Raw genomic sequence first — 26,944 nt, 5'->3', positions numbered from 1 at the left:
CTTCAGATCTATTCATATTTATGTCTGTTAACAAAATGAAAATTGACAATATGTGTCCGACCAGCTTTTAGAAGAAACGGAACAACCAGGACAGAAGAAGGAAGAAGAAACCGGGATTAAGAAGGGAGGAGATGAAGAGCAGAGCGAAGAAGCTGCAGATGATGAAGAATCTAAAAATAAAAATCCACTGGAGAAATACATGAAAATGATTCTGGAAGCTAGGGAAACACAGCAATCACAGGTGAGCTGCATGCACATTTGTTAGCAACTTTTGACTGTTTGCAGCTGCCATGTATGTTCATTTGTTTTTCTGATATTTTTATTTCCCAGATACTTGAAAAAGAAGAGGGAGGACTTACAAGTCCAGAGGCTAAGAGTTTGTTTGAGGATAAAGACAGGTGAGTTGACTAAAATGAACATATGATTAGAATTATTGCTTGTGAATAAAACATATTTTTTTCTTAATTAGAGCAAGAAAGTTTTTAATAAAAGAAACCTACATAATCTTTTCCCCAAAACATTATTTTCATCATCATAGCCTTCACATCTTTTAATCTTTACTTGTCCTGAAATTGTGCTTTTGTGGGGATGAGTTTTAAGAAAGTCTATTGTTAGTTTTGAGCTGTATACTAACTTCATTTTTGTTTGTTTTTGTTTTCACTCCAGCATTGCAATATATTCACACAAGGAGGAAGATGATCATTTCTGGTGAGCTTGTACCAGAGTCCTATTATAAATTCCTGAATTATGCAAGCATCTCAAGCCTGTTTTGTATTTTAATATTTTTCCATTTAATGTATTTTTCAAACCTTTTTCCTACAAAATTTGAATGAATGAATGCTGACATACATTTGTTTTATTTTCTTGACACACTCTCAAGCAAATAAAGAACACACCACAACTTTTTTTATTTTTTTTTTTTAAGATTTCTTTATTTTTGTAAAAATGGTCAACAGGCCAGTTTTGATGGGATGCTGGATTGTATTCCTCATGGTGATTGATAGCTACCCTTTATTCATTTTTGGTTTATTTCAACAGGAAAAGGCAACATACAAAGATGACATTTTGATGTTCATTATCTTAATGTACATCAGTCATCTTTTATACCAGCCACTGTGCATCTGTGGATATTAATCCTGCATAAACATGCCATTCTCACTTTGGATACATTTACCATCTTAATCAAAGTACAATTTTATTAACTGGTGTTTTGACTAATTGTTTGAAAGTTGGAATCAGAGCATCAGTAACTCACAAGGAAGCTTATGTCAGTTAAAATACACTTTCAGCATCACACGAAGATCATACCTTTGAAATGACTAAAATAACCTTAAAAAAACACCGAACTAAAAGCTACATAAAATGGATTAATTCATATTCAGTTAGAAAAGAGGAAATGGGCAAACACTGCCTACTAGTGATGTCAGTATTTAACTTTACATCATGTGTCACTGTATTATAAGTTGTCTTAATGCAACAAAGAAACAGTTATCCCTGTAACTCAGCTAATAGCAATAAAAGATTACATGAGTAATTATGTCAGCATATGACAATTGCACATAAAAAAAGATGCAATTATTGGGAAGTAAATAAAAGATTCAGTGGTTTTTGTTTTCAGTAATAAAAACTAAATACTGACTTGTAATACATTTACAGTTCACACCATAAGTTCTTTAAACCCATCTTTTATATATGGGTTTTTTATAGTACCAATACACGTGGTATATACTGAATGTCACTGTTTTTAAAGTTTAAAAATTATGTCAGTTTTGATGAGATTTAACATACAATAAGCTCTCGAGGTGCTTTCATCTTTTTTGTCTAAATCCCTGTGAGCTGTCAGCAGTCCACCTTCAGCAAGTAAGTTGTTCTAATGGATTTATGCATAAGAAATTAATACTATGACATGGGGGAGTATCTGATGTGTGTGTGTGTGTGTGATGACATTGCAGCTTATCTATCTTGACACACTGTGTTTGAGCCATTTTTTTTTTTTTTAACAGTTATGGGATTATCAAATCAGTTTTACAAAGTGTTTGTTTGACTTAAAATCTTCTATAGGCTGCAGTGCACACCTGAGGTAGTGTTAATATAGGCCATGAAAGTAGCTTTATGGTAACAATTATGTTCTGGAACCAGTTATCAACTCTAAAGGTATCATTAATTGGGATAATGCAGATTAATATGCAAGGACTCTAGCTTTTAGAGAGCACATGAGCTCTTTTGTAAGAGAATGGTGCATATTGTATGTTTGTTGTTTCCTTATTGTGAAGACAGACATCTTTGCAATACCCTTGTGCCAGTAGTGTGACACACAGTCAGTTTGGAGTGTTTCATCTTTTATGTATAAATCTGCAGAGGAATTTATAAAAAATAGTTATAAAAACATTATACATCTGCAGACTGCAAGACTGTTAATTGTTGTGTAGTAAAAGAATTATGAAAGCAGACAGTCAAGGACTACATGAATATCAGAACTCCAAACCCCTCCCACAAAAAAATCCACAAGAGTAAAATTTGCGCAGCAATTCCAAAACACTTCTTGGTGAGTTAGTGCGAAGCAACACAGATGCATTAGTGTGTTAGGAGCCTGGTTAGCACTGCACAGCATCAGGGTGGAAGTTATTTTATTTGAGTGTTGTCTTGGTCCAAAGGGGCCACAGTGTCTGAGTTTGGGTGCAGATTTGTGTGGACTGTGAGTGTAAGGGGCAATGTCCTTATGTGTAGGAATTGAGGCATTCCTTTGAGCGTGAGGCGATGTCCTGCAGCTCCCGCTCTTCCTTCATTTTGATGTCTTGGTAGGCATGCATTTGACTGGCATCCTTAAGGTAGGCCCAGTTTGCTGAGAGAATCATAAGGAAGTGGATCTGGAAGAGAAGGGTGAGGTGGATGGCCGGTGAGCATGTCAGAGATGCAAAGCAAGCTACAGGAGTCAGAGCTATAGTATGTACATCCCAGACATACACAAACACAAAGCTTATAAAAACAATTAACACACAGGATGACAAGACATTACTGAAAAAGACTTTAACTGTTACAATTATCGCTAATCCTACAACAACTATCTTACTATGCAGAAAAGACATTACTACATAAATGACACTAAAGAACAAATAGGAGAGAGAATGAGCCAGAACATGTACATGCAATGGTTATGCAGCTGTAAAATGCTGAAGGTTAGTGCCAAGCATGGGATATTGCATATTGTGAATCTGGCCCTGTTACATGTGCATCCCGGTTTAGATGGTGCAGCTCTCTTATCAAGAAATATGGATGGTTTTATTAGACAGCCAAACGTTTCACAATCCAGAGTTAAGCCTAGTTAACCCAGTGTTTGATTTCTGTAGGATTAAAAAAAAAAAAGACCACATAGGAATAATTTTGTAAACAAAAATTGTTTATTTTATATAGAAAGTAAAAGCTACAGTTTTCAAAAATGTAAGGGAAAATTAAATATACTGTAGGAAATATGGTGTATGAGTCGCTATAAACAAAGAATCGGAAAAATGTAAGCATGCAGGCTCAGTGTTAAGCTAAAAATAAATGGCTCTTTAATGGCACTTTGAGAAAGAATAAAGGAAATGGCATGAAACCAAACACCAACTTTATAGCTCAGCTGTCATAGAAAAAAATACATTTACTCTAAAATAGGAGATTTTTTTATTTTATAAAATACATGAAATTTAAGTGAGGCTTAGGGCCTCATGCAGAAGTTATACCCTTGGTACTGGCCTAACCTTTCATACTTTTCTGTGCTCTGCTACGTTTGTGCCGGTTTTTTGAATTCTACAATACACAGTGTCGCCAAGTAGTGACCATAATACTCACCCACATAATACACAGCTGATTAGCGTTTTTTAGTTGTGTTTAGAATCTAACGTGACAAAAATTGTGAATAATTGTATGTATTTGACACTTCATGGTTTCATGGATTGGCAGCAACACATTACGCTTAGCAAATAAACCAAAGAGATATAAGAACTGATCATTTGACCAATTATACTTGCAAATGTAGTTCATTTTACAAATGTATCACTAAAATTCATCCTCACATTTTCAATAATTGTCATCAGATATCAACACAGACTTCTTTATATTGTACATCTATTAGGGCTTGGAAAACTCAATGGCTTGATCAGACCTTATAGTCTCATTTCCAAATTCGATTAATTTTTAGAACTGTTATACAACCTGCACAAATATCTTACATTTATGTGGCACAAGTGCCTTGGAAGTTGTGTGCACAAAGTTTCCTTTCAGTTCAGACTGCAGTGAACCGATGCTTGTCCTATAACGTAAGATTAACTAGTGCATGGTAAATAATGTGTTTCTTTAAATACCCAAGCATTTTTTGCATCTGCGCAGGTCAAAATCACCTTCATACATTACTTATATAAATAACACTGTTGTGGATTTGAAGATGTATATATAACATGTGATAGTGACGTATTTCTCTGAGTGCCAAGGAGAGCAGAACAAACCAAACACCACCCCACTCTAAAGACAACTTTTATCAGGTGTCATCTGACAAGAACCAATATCACTGGATACTGAATGCTGAAAGAAGCATACAATCAGCTATTTACACTTCATGTGATTACTACTGGATAATGTTGATTTCTCTATTCTGTATTTCTTTAGTTAAATTGTTGTGAGTGGCAACTTTTTCTAATCAGTACAGCCTCAAATGCAATGCTGGGCTCTTAAACCAGTCTAGAATTTAGTGCAGCAGTCTTCTCGACTCTTAAACTTCAAAACAGCAAAGTTATAAGTGGTAGCCATCATGTAGATCAGCTGGTGGAAGAGAACAGAAAAAGTTGTAAGAAAACATGCCCGTGACCTCCTTGCCAGTTGTACTGGGACATGTTAGTAAAGTGACCAGTCAGGTATAAAAATTAAATTTCAGTGCATTTGTTAAATGTATAATTCCCAATTTTATTTTTAAGTAATTTTTTAGGATTTAAACAAATGATGAAACCAAAAGTCAAGGCCAAACTGGCCACTGTACCATCCCTCCTAAAATAAGAACAGGGCCATGTGCGTCTAAGCAGATGGTAAAAGGCAAATGGCATTGGAGCTGAGGAAAAGCCTATGTGTAACCTTCCTCTGTGTGGTTACATAAACTGTATGGGAATGAGAAGAGGAGCACTTGACACATGATCTGCTCATACAAACCGTGCAAAGATGGTCTGAAGGGAGAGGACAGAGAGACCGGAGGGGAACTTACCAGAGCGATTACGGTGGCTCCTGCACCAGCGCAGGCTACGATGTACAGGTGATAGGACAGGTAGAACTGGAAAAAAAGAGCAACAGTAAATATAAAGAGACGAAGAGACAATGTTTAAGTCTTTTCGTACATCTGTGTGTGAACATGTCTTACTTCGTTGGTGTTGCAAATGTCACCTAAAGTAGTTCCACAGGCCTTTCCTGGTATGGCATTCCATGGGATAATTCCTTAAGGCATGAAATTTATAGGTTTTTATATACACTTGAATTCAATGTACCAGGAGAATACTAATGAAACCTGCCTTGTAATATGAATTCAGTAAGAGTCTACTGTCTTGATCTGGCGGTTTTTCTTGTTAAAATTAAATTTAAAGGGGATACAAATTCACATATGAAGCTCAGTTAACTTATTAGTTGTAAGATTATTAGAGGAACAGAAAAGAAGAAAATTTATTTTCCTTTCTCATAAATTATTGGATAATTTCTGTGCTTCAAATAAAGAAAAGCCTATGCAACTGGTAATGAGGGCTTGCAAGACTAGCCTCATCTGAAGGTGCAACAAAATGAAAATATTTTTCCTAATAGAGACTAGTTCATCTCAGTATGTCCACTAACAAAAGCAATTCTTCAAGCTAAAATAAGACATTCTTAAACACAGTTCTTAAACGCAGTGTGGTAACATCTTACCATACTGACGAACATCAACACAAATGTTGTCAATGCTTGAAATGTTGGCCATGGGAGACCTTATGGTAGCACAGGTGGACCACATATTGTAGAAGAGGAAGACTGGCACAGCTGAAAAACCAAACACACCGAGCCAGGCCACACCCAGAATGTATGTGAGGAACACAAACTGGAAACAGAGATGGCACAATGTTAGCATCACAAGATCACTATACAACTAGTTTTCAAATCAGCTTTGAAATGATAACTTTGCTCCCTACAGTCTATTTTTCTTTCTTCCTTTGTATCATAAGCATTGTGTAGTTCTAGCGGTGTAGTTGTATTAACATACCATTCCACTGATGCAGCGTCCACAGATTGTGGTCTTGAACTCACTGTGCAGTTCCTTAACTGCGCTGGTTGTGTAGAAGCCCTCAGCCAGGAGGATGATTCCATACAGGAAGAAAAACGAAGCAATGCCATAGATGATGTACTGCATCAGCTGTATTCTGTTAAAGCATAGTGGCACACAGAAGCTGTGCTATTAAAGCTGCAATGGGGTAAAAATGACAGAACAAACCAACTAACATGTTTTTCAGCCTCCAATGTAGCACATAGAGAGACCCAGTAGTTGTCGGAGAAAATAATAGTTGACCCGCCACAAAAGGCATAGTTTTGTACTTGCAATCTTATGATAAATCATAAAGATTTGATTATGACTGAGATAGTGGCCTTGCTTCCCTAAGAAAAGAGACATGCTAAGCCCAAGTGCAACAATTACAGATGATGCATGTCTTTGGAAAATCATTCACTAGGAAACAGTTTGCCTCTGGAGACATCTTAAATTAAACAGTGCATTCCAACATATAACATATAGTATGTGCAGTTCTGTCTGTTGCCTTATTCCTTTTTTTACATTCTGGACTAATGGATGCACTTTGAAAAAGGCCCATATTAGGACTGTTTTCTGGAATGAAGTGAACATAGGAGATGTTATCAGCTAAAGCCGACCCATAAAACGTGTTACCTGTTATAACACCGGACTTCTTTATTGTCACAAATAACAAATAATTATTGCATCCCAAATCAACAAAACACATCACTGAAAAAGGTAACAGCAATGACAAATTGTTAACCTTCAGTTACTTAGAAATGTCATAAATAAGTAAAGCCAACGATTTTTAAAAAACATTTTAATGTTCTATTTGTACATGAAATGTTAATGTGAATGTATTTATTTAGGGAAAAAAATGTATACATTTCGAATTTATGGCTGTCATGAATGATCAAAGTACCAAAGGGATTCCTTAAAATTTGCATTTGAATTAATTGCTAAATTAAACATTGAACTTTAAATGAAAAAACTTTTTACCACTGCAAAAACAGTCTGTATAACATATAAGTTAATGTGATTGTTACATCAACTTAAAGGATTTTAAGTTCAAATGTAAGCATTTTCCGCCTTTTTTGTAAAATTTTACTTTTTCCTCGCACACCAACAAGCATTAAAATCAGCCATGTAGTGTGCACATAGAGTGTGAGGTCACTTACACATCAGTCAGCATGGCATGATCACTGGTGACTTTGGAGAAGTGGGTTTCCAGGATGGTCACAGTGCCGGTGAGAGCCACATGGCCACATCCACAGAAGAGGGCAACACCAGAGAAGCAGAGGATCGTAGCCACCAGTGATGCATACGGCACCCCGCCTAAACATTTAATGCAGCACTCAAAGCAACCTATGCAAAAAAAGAAAAAAGAATTTGTCAGTGGCATAAAATTGAATGTCCTTAAAAAGTAAGGTCAATATGAGAGACATATTCCATATGACGAACTTGTTTTTTTAAATGTAGGACAGGATATGACCATAGGGAAATAACTTGTGAGCTGAATATTCATTTAGATCCATTCATACATCAAATCTATTCCACCACTGTAGGGGACGTCCTGGACAGTCAATAACTACTTTGAATCATTTTGATGTAACTAAATTCCTTACTCTTCAGGGCTTTTTAAATATCCCCGTGTCAAGGAAACAATGCAGACAGGAAAGATGTGTCTGTTCTGTGTTTCATAAAATTTGTCTGTGGTCATGCTTGATGTAGTTTGCTTCCTTCCTTTGCTGCAATGTAAAATACTAAGTCAGACAGTGCAGCTTGCTGTGTGCTGCTTTGTTCTTACAGCCTACACTGCCTTTCATGTTTCATTTGACAAGTCATCACTACACTTAAAGGCCCTAATGGCCGGCCAGCAGGTCGGGCCAATGGGTGACGGCCGAGCTGTAACAGAAATCAATGGTAACTCACAGTGATGGAATGAAGTGACCCCAATGGGTCTGTCTTATCCAGTCTGTACTTATGTGATATAGATCCAGTCACCACAATGCACTGTCTGTGGATGCATGCAAACAAACCACAGCGTGTTTCCAATCAGATCCACGTGTGTCTGTCAGGATGTTGTGGAGTCATCGGACATGCAGGTCAATGGCTGTTTGTTTTAAAGCCCTCAGGTATGCCCGATGTCATTTTGCAACTAAGCCATCGCAAGCTGCTATATTTCATATTTTTTACTAAAAAACTGACCAAAAGACCATATGCAAAATCAAAATCAGAGCTTCTCTGCATCGGCTGAAAATATGTGTGCTAACGTTTACTATATCACCAAGCACATTGTTCTCAAGTAGCCAAAGTGTTGTGTCGTGTTGAAAATTAAACTTAGCAGCCCTAATCATGCACTGATGATAATGTTTGGCAATACTTATACCACTAGTGACTGTGCAGGACTGCATTACGCAATATTAAGGTCATCAAAACAAAACAGAAAGAAAATACATGTTAAACAGTGTTTTATATAATGTACATAATGTAAATAAAATACTTGTACAGGAAAAAATACATGTTATTTACCAACAGCAGAGACCATTTTATACGCATGTTAATAGAGAATAAATAGAGGCTAACAAGTCATACACTGTATGCATTTCCTCTTGAATCTATCAAATTCTAACAGATTTCCTGTTTAAGCAATCTATTTTATTTATCAATTAAGGAACTATGTGTAGCAAGAGGCTGTAATCAACATGACGACACATTTGTTTCAATCCACATTGCGTTTGCGTTAAAGAAAATTGATAAGAAATTATTTTCCCTCTGTCTTGGTTTTTCCATGAGGGCAGAATCCTAAAGGTCCATCTGTGTTTGTGCTCTTTGCTGTGACAGAAGAACTTAAAACAGATATGTTGCTGCAGGGCCAATACTGCTGCAGTCAGATGCTTCATCCTGACTGTTTGTGTAGCACAGGGAGATAAAAACATTTTTGTCTTATGGTGGGTGAATAGGAGTTGCCATGGCAGCATGTTAACCACAAGTCAATGAGTGTGCCCGCAGCAGAGTCACTAACTTTGACCACAGCCCACATTTCTCTGATGAGCATAGTGGGGGGGGGGGGGGAGAGTCAGAGCACAGACTTTCACAGGACCATTGAGCCCAGTTGTAAAGTAAATACAGCCCGTTTAAAGAAAGGGCAGCTCACTGTCAGGTACCGTAGCTCCCTTACAGAAGCAGACTTTCTTGGCTATGCATCAACAAGCTCTCACAGCTATAAGCTGTGTAGGACTGTTTCCCCGGCCGCACAACACACTTTCCTGGCACTGAAGTTCACCCTCATTAAGGGAGGAAAAGTTTCCACAAGGAAAGTATGGTTAGGGTTCACCTCCATTTGCAATTCTCAATGGTTTAAATTTGCTCATAGTGACAGGGGCAGTAAAAACAGTCGCACTTGTTTTTTAAGTCAACTGTAATCAGTTGTGACACATAATCTATGAAAGTCTGCATGACACCTCGTGCTGCTGAATAATGTTTTACTATTTATACTAGATCAACCATATAAAAACTGATATAATATTGATATGAAAGTGATTCTCCCTTGATTGAATTATGACACATCTGGGTTTTCTATGTCTAATGTATTAAATGCTTCCATGTGTTGACTATTTAACAGTCTGCCATGCTTCTAGAGAGAAAATGTACATTATAGCAGAGTGCCTGCAATCTCTAAGCCATGCTTTTGAAGCCGTCTATTCATTCAAACTGAGGGTGATGGTTAGACATCTCTCTCAATGGAGAAAAAAATAAATCCAAGTTGGTATTTAAAGCTGGACTTGACATTTCTCTTCTGGCTGATTGACACAACACTGGCACAAGGAAAGACCGACCAATGTGGTTCAGGTATTAGTAACCTTAAGAATACTACTGGGTTCTGAAAAGGGGTCACACTGAAAGCGTTAGTTTAGGTTTTACACATCAGGGGAGACAGAAACAAAACCGGAGCACAAGAACTTTGAACAGTCCTGCAGAGGACCATGGGGACATCAATGTGCAGCAAAGTATATTAAAACCTGCTCAGGAAAGGGATTCAAAGCAGAAGTGGGATTTTAAGTAATGGTAGGATCTGTGAAACATTATGTTTGAAGAAGGCTGAAGGTTTCAGATTCAGTTCTACATGCTGGTTTTGTTTTTTGTTTTTTTGTCTTGGAGGGAGAAGGGGGCTGCACTGTTGAGTCAGTGGAATAATTTGACATTTTGGGAATTTCATTTGTTTGTGTTCTTGCCAAGAATTAGATGAGAACGTTGCTACCGCTCTCACATTTGTCTCTTATTTAGGGCAGCAACCAGCAGTTCACTCTCGGCTCGGCATTAAGACCGGGAACAGCAAGTACATGACAATCTGCAGTTTTACAGGGGGCTGTGTGTGTGAGTGTATCGCTTCTGAAGTGCATTCTCAAAATCAAACTATGTCTAGCTCAACAATATGATAAGATTTATTGCATAATCATCCAGGATCAGTAAACCTAACAAAGTTTTCTTTTCTCTTAGTTTCCTGTGTGGGATTTAATTGAGTGCAGGATATACAGAAATGCAAACTTTAGCTCAACTCATCTGCCTCCACAGAGGATAATAGTTGGTGCTGGTGTCTCTTTAAACAACAAGCTTGTCCTAAAGGATCCCTGCTGGCTTGTTCTGTGTAAAGCTCTATAAATGAAAATCACGTTGGGCCTTTTCCCTTTGATGACTTTCACATGCTCACTGACTAATACTTCAAAACTCCCCCCTCTCCAGCTCCTTGCCTCAGTACAAAAATGAGTGAGAAAAAAAATTAAAATTGCAATGAAACGCAGAAACAAAGTTAGTGACTTGTTTGTGGCTAGATGGGCCACGGCGGGATCACGAGGAGAAAGAAAAAAGATGCTTGTGTGAGAATGAGTGTGTGTGTCGGCATGTGTGACATTGTGAGACAGACAGGGAAAAAAAGAGAGACAGAAAGAGAGTCCAAAAAAGCTTGACACAAAGAGCCAGTGTGTGCAGTGGTGGACTGTCCATCACACTGGACTCTCAGGGGCCATTCAGAATGGTAGTGAACCACGGCCCTGCTCTTCCGGCCCATAGGCTGGAGGCCCAGGACAAGTCTACTGCTGAGCTCCATCCTGTGTGTCTCTCCAGCACTGCAAACAGCGCAGCAACACTGAACCACAGCAGCCACTACTCCACATTCCTTGATGATCTGATCAAATCATCTGGTGTATAAATGAGACCATTCATTAAGGCTGACGAGAGAGGGCGCCAAGCTAGCAAACAGACTTACAGACAAACAGACAGAAAACAAGGGTGCACCATAGCCTTGCGTGGTGCTACACCAGGGCTCCGTTTGTCATGAGGCCCCAGAACCACCATTTTAATATTTCAACTGCCAAGAAAAGACGTGGAGAAGAGGGTGGAGAGGGGAAGGACATGTAACAAATGTTTCATTTTGCCGTTAATCAGAAACACTGTGTCTTGGGGTAATTGCTTTATCCCCTAAGCTATAGTGGCGTCCACTTTAGATAATTTGATTATATGACAGTTTGTTAGGGAGTTTCCCACCACTATGAAGGAAACATAAACTGACACTTGCTCCATTAAAAAATGTCAGCGCCCTCTATAGAAATACTGTGTAATTTTAGTGTCCACTGTACCAGCATGATGACACATGAGCATGCAGAAAACCTGGGGCTAGATTCTGATTTAATATAGGAGCACTATATACTGTATACCAGTAACTCTTGTTTTTGTAATGTTGGCCCTGGTGTCTCAGAGCGAGCTAATCTGGCCATGCATCACCACAGTTTGCTTGAGCTCAGAGTCATCACACTAACCCCTGCTGCAGCTGGCCCTGCTTCATCACCACCCTTCAACAGCACCAATCATGTGAACACGGACTGTCTTCACCGCAACGCTGAAAACTTGGAACAGCTGGGACCTTCAGCGGAAAAATGTCTAAATTCTCCATTTATTACATAGTAAAATAGCAGCTGGATGTAATAAGAAGTAGACACCGCACAGACATGCCCCCTCAAAAAAACAAAAACAAACGTCCACGACAAACACATATACAAATCACATAGTCTTATTTGAATAATGAACGTATGCATCTAATATAAAAACAAACACCATATTATTGCAACTATTCAATCTAATCCTGAGCCCTGAACAACAAACGGCCTTCCAGCTCCATTAAAAAACAGCGTCTAGTTTTAATCTACAGTCTAACCTCATTGCTAACAGATGTCTCTGTTTACAGCTATTGTTGTTTGTTGCTCCATTGAGGAGGGGGGGGGGGGGCACTGCCAAAACACCACTTATCAGAAACAGTCTCATTTTACACACTTTCCACTTTGAGAGACACAGTGGTTGAAAATGCCATAATGGCCATAATGAGCATAATGACCATTCACGAGGGAGCCTCAAATGGATCAAAAGAGGTCTCACTGTTTACTTATCTAACAGGGAAAACTTATGTGGTGTCCCAGTAAACAGCTAATAGCTGTTGACTGCAGCTCACCTATCACTATCACTGAGAAAAGTGACGAGCTTCATGTATATATTCAATAACAATAGGAGAAAATGAGGGTCAATACATTTTTATGTGCATTTAGGGACACGTATAGGGGTAAATATATATATAACCTGTGTTTCAATTTTCAAGTGTGTTACAGAAGAATCTACTTATATTTTACAGGCCCACATGTTCCCAACTCAGTTCCAGCTTAAGATTAGGAACAGCTCCTCATAAAAAGACACAGGCTGGGGAATCTCTATGGCCTAGGGATATAAGGCCCCAACCACATAATTACAAGGTCCTCATCTGGATTCTGGCTGGGGACCTGTGATCCATGCCATTCCCCATCTCATTCTCCCCTCATTTCCTCTCAAACGTCTCCTGTCAACTCTCCAATGAAGTCATTAAATGCCTAACAAATATTAAGTTTAAAACCAAATCTCAACAGGTAGCCACTATAGAACAGAGACCCCTGGCTGGGTGGGGGCGTGTACAGGAAACAAAGCGTCAGGTTAATTTGTTATGACAGGGATTGCCGAACATAACATTATTAAGCACCTTGGCATGGCAGTAAAAGTGTTGATTTCTAAAATAACGGGGTGAGTAAGTTAATGACAATTTATTTTACACAGCCCTCAGGGCTGTCTGTTTGTCAGAGCAGTAGTGTCTGGTTCATTTATCTTTGTCCTTGCAAGCCTCTCATCCACCTCATTAATCATTAGCTACCCCACCCCACCCCACCTCAGCACCTCAGCCCTCACTCAAAGGCACCCTGAGGTTTGATTGATCTGCTGTTGGTTCTGCAACAGGCCTAATTCTCCTTAAAAGTGACACTAGCATGATGATGACCAGTAGCAGAGTAGCATCCCCAGTGCTGCAGGAAGGAGGTCTGCTGAAAACACCCCACAGACTTAAACTAATTAAATCATAAAACAAGCACAGGGAACACAAGCAAGACACACTTGAAGCATGACAGAGGCAGCAGTTTAGCAGAGGCGGTGATTCACGATTTGCAAATCAAATATCAACCCTTCTCTGCATACAAATGCTTGACATCGACTTGAAATCCTGCCGAATAAAACTCTGCCGAACCAAACCAAGCAGGCTTAAGACCTCGTAAACACATCCAGAAAAAACACCGAACTGGCTCTTTGTGAGTGCTCATTGGTACCTCTTTTGTCCTGCCTCTGGACTTGGTTTTCATCTGATGGAGTTTCCATGGTTGTTTTTCTCCCATCCAGCAAAAATGCTTCCTTTCAGCAACTTCTCTCTTCTTAACCCCCCGCCCACAACACTCTCTCCTGTCTCGCACACTGTCCTTCCCACACGTCTCTGCTCCCTCTCTTGCTCTTTCACTCTCCTTCACATTCATTCTTTTCGTCTCGTCCTTCCTCTTGAAGACACCACTCCACTATACAGTATGTCACAGTTCCTTTTCAGGAAGTTCTCAAAAGAAGAGATGCTCATCGATTATGTTTGTTGCTATGGATTAGGATTCAGTTTGAGTAAAATTTGTTTTTACTTTTAATGGCACGCATTTTCTCACACTTGCCATAAACACACTCCCACATCTTGTTGCAGCCTGTTGCTTGTTGAGAAAGGGTTTGTTATATCAGATAGCAGGACATAAATTGGGGTTGTGGGTAAAAAATACTTTCTGCTGTACTTTCTGCTTTAGGGTGGGATATAAAGGCATAAAATAACCTCACATTTCACCACAGACTAAGAGAGTGAGGGGGCAGTGTGTGTGGTGAGCCTGTCATCGTCTGATTTGCACCATATGCTCTCTGCTCCTGCAGCATACATTAACAACCTCTGACCGCTGTCTTCCCTCCATCTGGTGGCTTGTTACTCACTTAAAAAAGGACACAGGAAAAGAAAAGCAGATGAACATTTCCTAAACAAGGACACAGAGTGTCCTCTGGGCTGATACAAACAACAGAGGAAACAGCATTTAAAAATCAGAGATCCAGAAATCCGGAGGGGGTGAAAACAGGGTGAAATTCAAGAGTGCTGAAAGAGCTGATAAAGGAAAGAGAAATGAGATAATGTGACAAAAACAAAAACAGATGATGTAATAAGTATCAACGAACATACAGAGACGGAGAAAGATGGATGGTAAAAGATGACCAGAGAAACAGAGAGAGAGAGTGAGGGAGGCCGGGAAGAAGATCTTGGCTGTGTTTGTTTGGCAACAGCAGGCTGTCACCAGGGGCATGCTAATGAGAGAAAGGCTTTTCAGCAGTGGGGGGAGAGGCCTGTTGGAGCAGGCCTGGAGTGGGGTCTTCTCACGGATACTAGACCTCAGGGAGGAGGGGGACCAGCAGGGGAGGGGAGCCTCAGGGGTCAGGGAAGTGAACTTAGCAGGGATCCCACAACAACAAATGCTTCACTAATCTTCAAGCTTTTTCACCATCAGCCATGTTAAACGCCAATAGAACTGAAATCATCCTTGTAAATTGGGGAAGAGATTTCAACCCATATATAGAAGCGATGATGTCTTCATATGTGAATACTGATGCTTTACAGTGGATGTGCTGTTGATCTCCAATCAAAAAGGTGCTCCAAGTGAATATGTAAATTGCAAGCAGGACAAAATGTATCACATTTACCCACAAAGGCATTTCCAAGTTCCAGAGTTCACCAAAATCAAAACAGCACAGTGGCACATCTGCAAACCTTTAAGGGCAACGTTTTTAAGTTTAGAGCAGACATTTCGAAGGAAATTCAAAACATATTTGGTAAAACTATGTTTTCGGACCAACTTTATTCTTTAGTCACGTATTCCGGTTATAAACAAGTATTGGCCAACGTGCCAGATGAATGAATGTGTTTTTGGCATACACAACCAAACAAATAAAAAGGTCAATAATTATTTCTAAACATATAAGAAGTCACCAATATGCAACTGTAAATGCAAGAGTGATCAATGTTATGAATTCAATTGGCAATCCTATGTGCAATGTGCTTCTTTTGAGTTTGAAAGTTCAATAATAATTATAATAATAACGGTATGGTAATGGTGGTATTATGGTTAATTCTATAGTCCCCAGAAGATGTTTTAAATATCCAACTCTTATCATACGTACATTTATAAGGTCACTTAGAATCATTCAGCTTAATGTTAAACCTAATTATCCTTCAAAATTTTGGGAAATCACAGAATAGATACAAATTAGAACAAGGAGGTCTGTTTGGTTCACCCGATGAATGTCCAATATTTACCCATTAAGCTGCTGACTTTGGAGTCTTTGCTAACAGCACTTCCCCGTTAATTCATTTGAAATTGATCTGACCTGACAAAGGACATAAAAAGAAAACTAAAACTAAAATAAGCTAATATGATAATGTAATATGATTTATTTCTTTTTTAATTATACAATCAATTTTGATTAGTGGCATTTTAATATGATGTGATGTTTTGAAATAAAGAAGCAAAAAAATAATTTTTGGTAACAAGCAAAAAGAGAGAATGGGTTCTGTTTTTTTAACAGTACTTCGACAGCCTGAGAGGCTGGGCAATAATCATGTGAACGCACAAGCGTTGTGACAGCGCCACTCCCCTAATTAAGGACACAATGTGAATGATGATGAAGCACACACAAATGGCGGAGGCTTCACTGAGGGTCAATGTGAAACATGGGGCCCTAAAAGCTCCTCGGTGTTCAGTCACCCGTTAAGACCTGCAGTCTGGGCCCAGGACACTTAAAGAAACCAACAACAGCCTGAGAAAGCAGGCTCACTTCACCGGAGCAGAGGAGGACAGACTGTAGAGTCTGCAGAAAAATGAGAAGGAAGCCAAAACAATAAAGTAAACTGATCATCTAAATATCCCTTTCTTAAATTCAACAGTGAACACTGACATCACAACAATGCATTATTTTATTTACTGTTGGTGATTTGTTGCACTCAATATTGCTCCTATGTCTGTGGTGGCATTACTGACCTAGATTTAAATGCAGGTCCTCTTCATATGTCAGCCTGCTCTGTCTGCTGTCATGTTTGGCGTGCTGAATCTAGGTGATTGATTGGTTTACAAGAGCACAGCTACAAACACATTATACAGATCCATTCACTTGTTTGCTGACCCATTTTCCTCCGTTAGGCTAGAGAATAACACAAGCATTATAAATTCTGTAGTACTTTTGCGATTCAACATATTCTATGCTGTAATAGTGGAAAACATTGAATAAATGGCCATTAAAATGTCATATGAACCAGGGTATTTTGTATGGGTACAGGCCAAACTCTCAATTCTTTTGATTATTACATTAGAACAAGAAAGAAGTAAATAATTACTTTTTTTTATTCACAATATCGGAAAATGTTCAAAGTTGTCCAGCAATCTGAGACTAGGATATTTAATGGTGCCTAAAACTATATTCTTTCCACACACCGTTGTTACTCACACACCTAAATTCTAGTTGTGGGTAGAGTTGTGGTTTTTTTCTTCCTTCTAGAGAGTTGATCAATGTAAAGACTTAATTAATAGACTTTATGAACCCAAGGCCTCTCACCCCTATGGCCTGACATTACCCAACCTCTAAAATACAATCTTAAAACCAAAGTCTGTTTCCGTTTGTGGTACAAAATATACGCTACGAGTCAGCACATTGTTCTTCAGGGTAAAGAATCCCACCACAAGACGAGAGCTACTCAAATACACACACACACACACACACTCCTGCAGCACAGTAGTGGAAATTCAGCTTTGCGATTAAATTTCAACCATTTCTAATTGAGACATACTTTATGTCCTGGCATTTCTTCCATTAGACAATTCCCAGATTGATTTTTTGTCTCCAGTGCAATTGCTTCTTGTTTGACCAAACAATGCCCAATGTATCTGACTCAGCACATCTCTAATTGCATGGTTGTGTTACTATCATGTTAGGCCTGGAAATGAAGAAACATTCACCCAGGGGTGTCTGGCAGCCATGATTTTCCTCTAAAAATGACTTCCCAACCCTGACTGTCTGGCACTTCTACAGCCACTTTGGTTTTGGCCAAAGCGGGGTGTATGAATAGTAAGAGACACAGATGCTGCATGTTATCCAGGCTGTAGCACCTTGGAAACAGCCACCATAGCTTGGCCAGACAGAAAACCAACGCTTTATCAAAAGCTAAAGACAAAGAATTTCTTAATTTCAGTCTGGAATCAAAGCCAGGAAACAGACACACAAACTTGGGAAAAAGTAATAGAGACGGGGGGTGGGGGGTGGGGGGGGTCATCTCCTCACACTATACAAGACATCAACTTCTGATTTTTCAGGAAAGGAAAAAGGTCTCTGCATAAGTGTTTGTTTTTCTTTCAGTGTAAACTAAATATTTTAATGATGCGTCTGGTCTGGAAGATGCCTCGCTGTCTTTGCGGTCCACTGTGCTTACACTACAGAGCCAGAAATTAGCTAAAAGCTACTGTAAACTAAAACCTCACCGTTATTAAGTAACTTCATAATAACCTGTAGTCTTTTCAATCTATATTCAAATAAAATTTTGCCTTGAAGTGGACAATATTGAAAAAACTTTTGCAATGAATTGCACCAATTGGGGGTGGGTTGGGGTTGTAAAGCCGTTTCACCACAAGGATTGAGCTCTCATTCAGCAGTTTCTCTGGTACTGGGGTACCTTAGAAAATAAACATTTTATGAGACATAAATGATTTGAAAAACAGGGTGACAACACTGGTTATCCCAACCCATCATCTTGTTGGATGTTACTGAGGGCTAAAGCTACAAAAACCTGTATTCTTACACATACTGATATAACTGGTAACACTGTTACGTATATTGCTTTAACCACTTACCTTCACAAATCATTTGATCCACTGTTAATTGGTTATTTCAGCAGTTTCAAAGCTCTTGCTATGTACATCTACCATAATCACCACCACCCCCTGTGCGAATCGGATGTAATCTGGAGTATGTATTCTAGGGGGCCTGGTGGTTTGAATCCCACCCCACCGGGCATGGCCCCGCCCAGCTACCAAGGGCTTGGTGCCGGTCCTGAGCCTGGATAAAAATGGTAGGGTTGCGACAGGAAGGGCAGCCGGCGTAAAACCTCCTGCCGAAGTCAGCGTGCCGAATACGTTCTGCTGTGGGACCCTTGAAGGGTCAATAGAATCTGCAGTATCTACTCTCTTCATGGCTTTTTAAGTCATTAGGACACCCAGCACTTCCCAGGGCCATTTGAGACATATGACAGTCCATTAAACTGCAGTGAGAGTACAATTAAATCCCACAGAGACTCCCCTTAGCAATGTTAATCCTTTAAATACATTACCTATCACCGTAAGCATTTCTTATAATCAGCCCAACACAAAGACTACTGTTGTCTTTCATGCTTGAGTGACTGAACAACAATCTGCCTCAATGCCTCAATCATTACCCAGACATAAGAATAATATCAAACCCGTGAATGAATTGATGGCATTACCCATATAAAATACCCATACCGGTATAAATTCAAGATTCAAAGTTTGTGTTTCAAAGTGTTAAATGAGGATATTTATATAGGAGGATATAGGAAGAGGAGACGCAGAGATTTCTAATTCTAGAGCTTCTAATTCAGCTTTCTCACACTCCTTCTGTCCACCTTAACAGACATTCTCAAACATTCACACATTCCAGCTGCTTGGATGGCAAATACCACAGGGCTGGAAACAGTCATTTAATTACACACACACACACACACACACACACACACACACACACACACACACACACACACACACACACACACACACACACACACACACACACACACACACACACACACACACGAGATATAATAAAGCACAGAGACATGGAGACAGCAGACTCTCCAGCTAATCTTGGGGTTGCTTCCCATGAAGAGCTCACTCCCTCCTGTGTCTCCCCCAGCTGCTGGGATCTCTTTCTCTGCATCACTCCCACCAGACCTATTGTCCTCCACCTCATGCTGCCAACCTCTCACCCCAACCCAGTACTTTAACCTTTTTAAAACCCTCTCGTACCCCTCCCCAAACACTCATCAGAAGAAGCAGATATGCCCCTCCCCCCGACCAACAGACCAGTCATTTAGACCCCAACAAGTCAAGATTCATCATCAGCACTATGACAACAGTCGACACACACATTACTTTAATGCCATTATCGTTCCAATAGGATGTCTCAAAGCCATGCATCCCTGCCTGGATCCTGGAAGGACAGAGAGTCAACCTGAACCTGACAGCAAACCCCACAGGGATGAGTTTGTCCTCAGTCTCTTTATGAAAGCACATAAGTTTTAGGCTAAATGCTTACCAATAGTTTTCAAATGTGATATGGTGAAGTGTCAAAAAAATAAAATAATAACATCATAATTTTTGCACTGACATTATTTTCATTATTTAACTATTAGTACTACTAGATTGTTTTACAGCACAGAACACAGGAAACCTAAACAGGAACAAAAAACCAAACACACAAAGCAAGCCATAGAAAGACACAAACACACAGACGTGTTGAGTAGCAGACAGCTTGCTCTATACATTCCAAATGATCCACTTCATAGCAGCAATGCTTTTATATTTTCAGCTTTGGCCACTTCATTTTGCTACAGTAATGTTTTCCCATACAGCAGAGGTCAAAAGCTAAGACGACCTATGAGACCTCTCAGTGATGTAACTGTGATATTCATCCTGCTAACTAATCTTTCTGCTTGTCTGCGTGTGGTTAACAGCGTCAAGCTGTTTTTTGAGACGGAAACATTAGGGATTTCCTTTCCCCTGAAGCTGATGTTAGCTGGTATGTTTCTCATTTATTCTGAATTTATTCTACAGTAAGTGGCACAAAAGCCTTAAAAAAAACTATAAAATGAACAAATGCTACGAGCAACACGCATTACTTAAGATTAATATATACAATTTTTTCAATTGATTTTGTCAAATTGAAATCCCTCTTCTCAGTCCCTCAAACATTCTGTCTGTGAAGCGAACAGCCTCCCCAAACAGTCTCCCTCAGCTATTGGGTTTCCTGCAGCTGCCGTTTTATAAAAGCTCAGCTATTGTAGATTTCATCTGCCTGGCAGAAGTGCCTCTTCCTGCCTATCAAGATGTTCCCTGGAGGATAATAAGCAGACAAAGAAAACTCTCACTTGAAAACCTTTTTTTTTCTTGGGCAGGAAAATTATTCCTGGAGGGAGAGAGTGAGTGTCCAGTGGCCTTTAACTCTGGTTTCATTGTGTCTCGTGCAGCATCACAGTACGAAAACATATGCGAACAGGAGTCATGTGCATTTTTCTCATCTTAGATGAGCAACAACAAACTTTGGAAAAAAGTTGACAAGATTTGTGTTTGTTACAGTGTAATCACAAAAGTACCTAATTGTCTAAGTTATTTGACAAATGATCAAAAATATAGAAAGAAAATTAAAAGTCCTAATGGGTCTACATGGGTACTCATTTAAATTCCTGCTTAATTCAACCCAAGCGTAGCATTTGGCTGCATCCAAATGGTCTCAGGCTGTCTGGCGCGGCTCTTCATATGGTGAACGATTCTCATTGGGGTGCTGGGGTACCCCAGATGCTTTTGTCTTACGGTTGTTTAGCAGCTGCGTAAAAGCACTGTGGACAAAGACCTATCTGTGGAGGGTTGAATACACTGCATGGGCACACAGCCAACAGCTCAATCCACAGTTGAGAAGCAGACTAATGCATTCTGCTCTCACTCCTCACAGATGATCTTAAAGGGAAATTAGCTGGGGCCTCTATTGTGTTTTCTCATTTCACCTAACTATTCTCACATCACGTGTCATCTGACAACATCTAAAGGCTGTTCTTTGAAAACCACCACAGGCAAAGCAAGGTAAAAAGTATGTGATCAAGACCGATGAAATGCAATATCTCAAATGGGACTAAGGCTTGGCACTATCAAACAGTTTATCATTAATGTTTTTCATTCTATGTGAACTAAAGAACGAAAGAGAAACTTCAGGGAGAAGTTTCAACAAACACACAACGGCCGATCACTGTTGTTCCGACCAGATTAACGATCTGTAAAATCTAGCATTGATAGGTATCCAGCTCCGGTTGACAATCTGACACATCCTTTGTTAGACTGAAAACATCTGTGATAAAACAAGGCAAACCCTGTATTGATGGGAGCATGTAGCTTCAAGTACAAGTGAGACATGAAACTCGATCCAGGAAGTTCTGAATGAGTTTTAAGTCTCATCAGATGTTAAAACACCACACAATGAATTCTTCTCCTCCCAGATAGAATTTTATATGTCTGGAAAGTTTATTTTTATCTTCGGTCACTATAAATGCATTGTAAATGTGGGTTTGTACCTGCTGTATATGAATGGAGACAGCATCAGCTTTCTCTACATCACTTTGGAGTCCAGCAAAACTTTAACCAGGCTTGGCCTCATTCAATAACTGCCTACATTTCTTGACAAAAGTTCTAGACTGTATCCTCTGTGAATAGCTTCAGCATTTCTCCCAGTCATCAACCATTGGTCTAATCCCTTATCTTAAATTTGGGCCATCACAGGCTACAGGCATCACCTCTCTGCCAAAGACATAACTGTGTGTTGAGTGATCGAACTCACCATCATCCAACACTACATGCATTATAATGCAATTCATGGCTTATCCATCGCTATCAGGGGAAAACAGTATTGACATTTTAAACAGTGAGTTCTAATCATGGGATTAGGGAGTAAACAAACCATAGTTATACAGAGTGCTGTAGTGTGGTCTACTGTAGCTGGCAAAAAACTCTGCAGTGGGGGGTTAATGCCTGTTGAATGAGCAAATGAATGTTCATCAGCTGCAGTTGCTTTCCCCAACCTATTATTTCTCACATGCCTTCTGGAACAATCATCAGTCTGCGAACAAAACAGATACAGATTGCTGCTCCACTGGCAAATATCACCCCTGTACTGTGCACAGTTTACACCAATCAGGCATAACATTATGACCACCTATGCAATTTAACACAATTCAACATAGTGGCTCTGCCATGAATTCCACTTTTACATGGTTATAATTTCTCACCTTTTCAGTTGAAACTGACGGAAAGGTGATAATTCTATTATGTGTTTAATATTGAGGTCAAAGTGAGCAGTGAATTCATACTGATGTGGATAATAATAAGAGGTGGTCCTAATGTTTTGGCCCCCTCGTTCATATTAAATACGGGGGCTGAAATATTGTTAAAGTAATGAAAAGACACAAGTTAAGCTTTATTATGCTTTTTTTTGCCAGTTTACCCTTGAAAAGTGGGTACATTTTTCTGAAATTAAGCATATAGGATAAAGGGCAGATTGTAGACCCTGGGGTACAGCTGTGTGTGTAAGAGCTGCGAGGCTCTGGTGTTTTGCATATTACGATGTATTTTTAGGTATTTAAATGCCGTCGTGCTTCTCCCAGGTGGCAGTGTGACTGTGACATCTCTTTAACAAGGGTAAACTTACACACACAAACATGCATACGCAAAGAGTCAACCACGCACCCACTTGCATCCCTTCTGTTCAACTGTGAATGGGCTTTTACTAAAAGTCATGGCCAAGGCACATGCTTTTACAAGCATCAACACTTTCCCATCGCAATACTCACCGGCCCTCTTCGTTGTTGGAGGAGTTATTAAAAGCAACAAATTAACACAACTGCTCTGATATACCTGCAGTTCTGGAGGGAAATCCTATTGTTATGAAGGCAGAGAAAAGCACTAAAGACAGGAGTGGAGCAGAGATCCAGAAAGACAGAGGAGGCATGGAGATTTTAGAGGAAACAAAGTGGAGCAGGAAGCGAAGCTGGAGATGAATGACGTCCTGATTGAACTACAGGACTCTCTTTTCTTAGAACTGCATGGTTTCAAAAGCTACTGTATGGGCCTCATCTACTGAATAATTACCACAGATGCTCAGTCAAACACTATGCCAAATGGAAAGAAGCCCAACAACCATGTAAATACAACAGCAACTACCTCATTATGGAGGATACTGAGTGTAATTAATGACAAACCACAAACTACAGCCGAAAAGCACTTCAGGGGTTACTGTTGGCAACATAGAAATGTAGAATCCACCATCACAGACTAGCACTCTATTTGGACAATTCAGACAAAGGAAATTCAAGAAAGATATCTCTTTAGAGTTAAAGAAAATACATGCAAAGCATTAAAGTTTAGGTTCACTCTCAGCACTTTTCAACCACCTACTCAGATGTGCGTTTTTCCCTCGAGAAAGAAGCACGTGCATTTGCTATATTGCTTTCCTTGAGACATTGCAAAGCCTGGGGAAGTCATCGGTGTCTCTGTCATTGCTCTGCCATGACTTGACAAGTTGGGGTTTCCAAAAGCACAAAAACATCTCCACTAGCACAGCATTAGCAGTCAGGGGTCTTTCCTCTCTCAGAGTCAGGATGCAGGGTCAGAGCACATACAGTGCATTGCATGTGTGTGTGGCGGTGATCTGTGCTGATGCAGGACTTAACTAATCAGACTTTCCAAATATCCTTGTTCAGATGGAGCAGGAATGTACTGAAGAGTGCAAAACAGCTGAAACCTCAGAGACACTTCCCAGACACACGTGTAAAAATCATTATAAAGGGATTGTATGGATCAGAACAGAATTGATTACATTTTATCAGAGGGTCCTTATCATAAAGTCACAAACCCTTTGACATTTGACTCCAGTTTTATATTTGTATGTACACTAGAAACGCTTATTCAGTAACTACAGCAGGATGTTTAATTAAAGACACATTCAAAACAGTCAGCTGTGATTAACTCTCGTTTTGCATCGAGACTTGATGACCTTTACTACAAGACCCCCGCACTGAATGCAAAACACTCCGAGATGAGATTTGTGAGTTTCCATAAGGAAAAACAATGTTTCCAGGTGTTTTTTTTTTTAGCAATCAAGATTTGACTCCAAGTGGAACAGACACGGTGTTCACAGTGACGTCCATGATGCGCCGTATTTATGTCAAAAGACAGCCTTAAATCTTAGATATCAGTTGGAAAGACTGGAGTTAACGCTGTATGAGACCGAACACTTCTATGATGTCTTAAGCACTACCATAAACTTTATGATATATACAAAACAAACCACTTATGTTTGCCATACTGGTTCTCTGGAGGACTAACAATCTGGTGCAAAGAAAAACAATAAAAAAAATTTCTACAGTGCATGTGATGCTTTTCTTGCAAAAAATACATTTTTATGTTCAGGCCAACACGTTTTCCTTTCGATGTTTGGCTCAGTGATTAAAAAAAAAAAAAGAAAAAAGATTGAAACCACAATCTCTCATGTGTTTAGTTATTAAGGAGGTTCATGGCAACCAAATACTGCTGGGTGGGTCATTGTTGCAGCACTAACACCAATAACCAGATATTTATGCAAGATTACTTGCTCTCTCCTTACTGCAGTGAGTTCAGCTGACCGAAGCCAAGTTATTCTCCCACATCCCAAACACAGGCCAAAACACTGTTAAATCGCTCTCTTCAAGGACAGATGAGAATTCCTGTGAAAACTATGTGGCCGTTCTGAGAGGTGAAGGTCACAGCAAAATGAAGTCGGACTTTTATAACCTCTGAATGACATCTTCACTTCACAGCTCTACACGTGATCCTGTTCAAGACATCCTGTTTATTTTGGACTGAACAGCGTCATGCACACAGATAATCCATTTTTGTATTCGGATCTATTTCAAATAAACCACCACAGGACAGTACTATTGTATACAACTTTCTCACCCACTACTCCAAATGAGTCTCCTCATGCACACAAAAACAGGCTATGTTTTTCCTGAACAGACCGCAGAGACTTTGGATATAAAATGTGAGCTTCAGCAAGTGGACAATGCACAAAGGTTGATTGCGAAGCAGAGCAATATCCTCTGAGAGACACTGAAAGAGGGTCTGTGGGGAATTAGTTCACAGGCCATCCGCTCATAACTTGCAATTCAGTGAACTTCTCTCTCTGAATTAAGAGCCACTGAAGTCGCACAAAGGAGCAGCTCCAAATTAGGAGCACAAAGACGCCACTGTGAGGGCTTCAGAGCGAATTAATGAGCATTGATACACATTCTCACACAGTGTTCTTCCTCGGGCTCAGCTGCACTGTGGCAGACAACACAGGCTTGTAAACACTTGCCCACGGCCAACGCAAAAAGTCAAAAATGCCAGAATTACAATTATTGAATCCATTCTGTTTTGTTTTACTATTACGGTCCAGTGAAGGATGAGAACAGCTAGAAATGAAAGCTGATGGGCTGTCTCACTCAGTTCCCAGTTTAATCACAGTCGTAAATTCTTAAAGTCAGCAAACTCTTACTAAAAATCGACAGAGAGCACAGATGGTGAACACTTGGGACAGCCAAAGCTCAGTGCTACAAAAAACAATTTGCTAGTCATGGCATGACACACACACACACACACACACACACACACACACACACACACACACACACACACACACACACACACACACACACACACAAACACAGACACACACACACAGCCAGGCACAGCATCTGACTAATGCAACATGTTGCCAGTAACACTTAATCACTGTTAACCAGCAAAGTGTAGTTTGCTGGTAACACAACAACCTTTCACCCACTAAACACTGCAACATCATCAGTCAATGCTGATCAATAATGATCAATAAAGACTAATGATTAGAGGCGCTGCCAACTCTCACAAAATCAGTTTAAGTAGTGATTCAATAGTAAGGCTGAAAGAACTGGTATGAGAGACAGTGGGAGCATCAAGTTGATCCGGGCTTAACACCTCCGCATACTCGAGCACAGTTGACTTAATCTCTCTAATCGCTTTCCTCAAGTTGCTTCAACGGGCTGCTCTAATACTGGTTCTTATGAAACCGGGTCAGCTAAACCACAGCCCACCTCCGTAGTAATAATAGTTGTAATCAGTGCCTTTTAAACAACCGTTTTGCCACGACAGTCGAAGCGACAACAACAAACACAACAAAACATAACACATTTGGATTCGCCTTTGAGATTTGCTGCAGAACCTGGTGGTACAACTCACCCATTTTTGTAAGATTCCCAAAGCGTCCGAAGTAAGTTTGTCAATCAGCTGAAAGTTGCGCCCCAGTTACACTGATGCTGAATCCTTTGATGCACACTGGTCGCCTGGTTGCTCCGCGTAGCGTCGCTTTGGAGAAACCCCCGAGTGACGTCACCAC

The 26,944-nt window shown here is 39.8% G+C and overlaps 2 protein-coding genes across 4 annotated transcripts in view; one reads left to right on the top strand and one right to left on the bottom strand.

Annotated features, from left to right (window-relative positions):
- ofd1 (OFD1 centriole and centriolar satellite protein) overlaps window positions 1-918 on the top strand; it is an 8,538-nt gene extending 7,620 nt beyond the window's left edge. Inside the window, exons 21-23 of the mRNA XM_067516351.1 lie at window positions 65-241; window positions 331-398; window positions 667-918. Of these exons, the coding sequence (XP_067372452.1) occupies window positions 65-241; window positions 331-398; window positions 667-712 (291 nt within the window). The 3' untranslated portion in view covers window positions 713-918. The remainder of the gene's footprint in view (window positions 1-64; window positions 242-330; window positions 399-666) is intronic.
- On the bottom strand, window positions 903-26,944 carry gpm6bb (glycoprotein M6Bb). Of its 3 annotated transcripts, none has more exons than XM_067516359.1 (7): window positions 26,788-26,944; window positions 7,444-7,630; window positions 6,245-6,401; window positions 5,914-6,082; window positions 5,381-5,454; window positions 5,228-5,293; window positions 903-2,867 (listed from the first exon to the last, which is right to left on the bottom strand). In XM_067516359.1, the coding sequence occupies exons 1-7, from the start codon at window positions 26,789-26,791 to the stop codon at window positions 2,718-2,720; spliced, it is 807 nt and encodes a 268-aa protein (XP_067372460.1). In that variant the 5' UTR covers window positions 26,792-26,944; the 3' UTR covers window positions 903-2,717. The 3 variants fall into 3 exon arrangements, with proteins under 3 accessions (XP_067372460.1, XP_067372459.1, XP_067372461.1); XM_067516358.1 differs by lacking the exon at window positions 26,788-26,944 and adding an exon at window positions 13,936-14,055; XM_067516360.1 differs by lacking the exons at window positions 903-2,867; window positions 26,788-26,944 and adding exons at window positions 3,377-4,794; window positions 13,936-14,051.

This window comes from Channa argus, chromosome 9 (genome assembly GCF_033026475.1).
Source record: "Channa argus isolate prfri chromosome 9, Channa argus male v1.0, whole genome shotgun sequence".
Taxonomy (NCBI): domain Eukaryota; kingdom Metazoa; phylum Chordata; class Actinopteri; order Anabantiformes; family Channidae; genus Channa; species Channa argus.
This window is presented reverse-complemented; position numbering and strand designations above follow the sequence as displayed.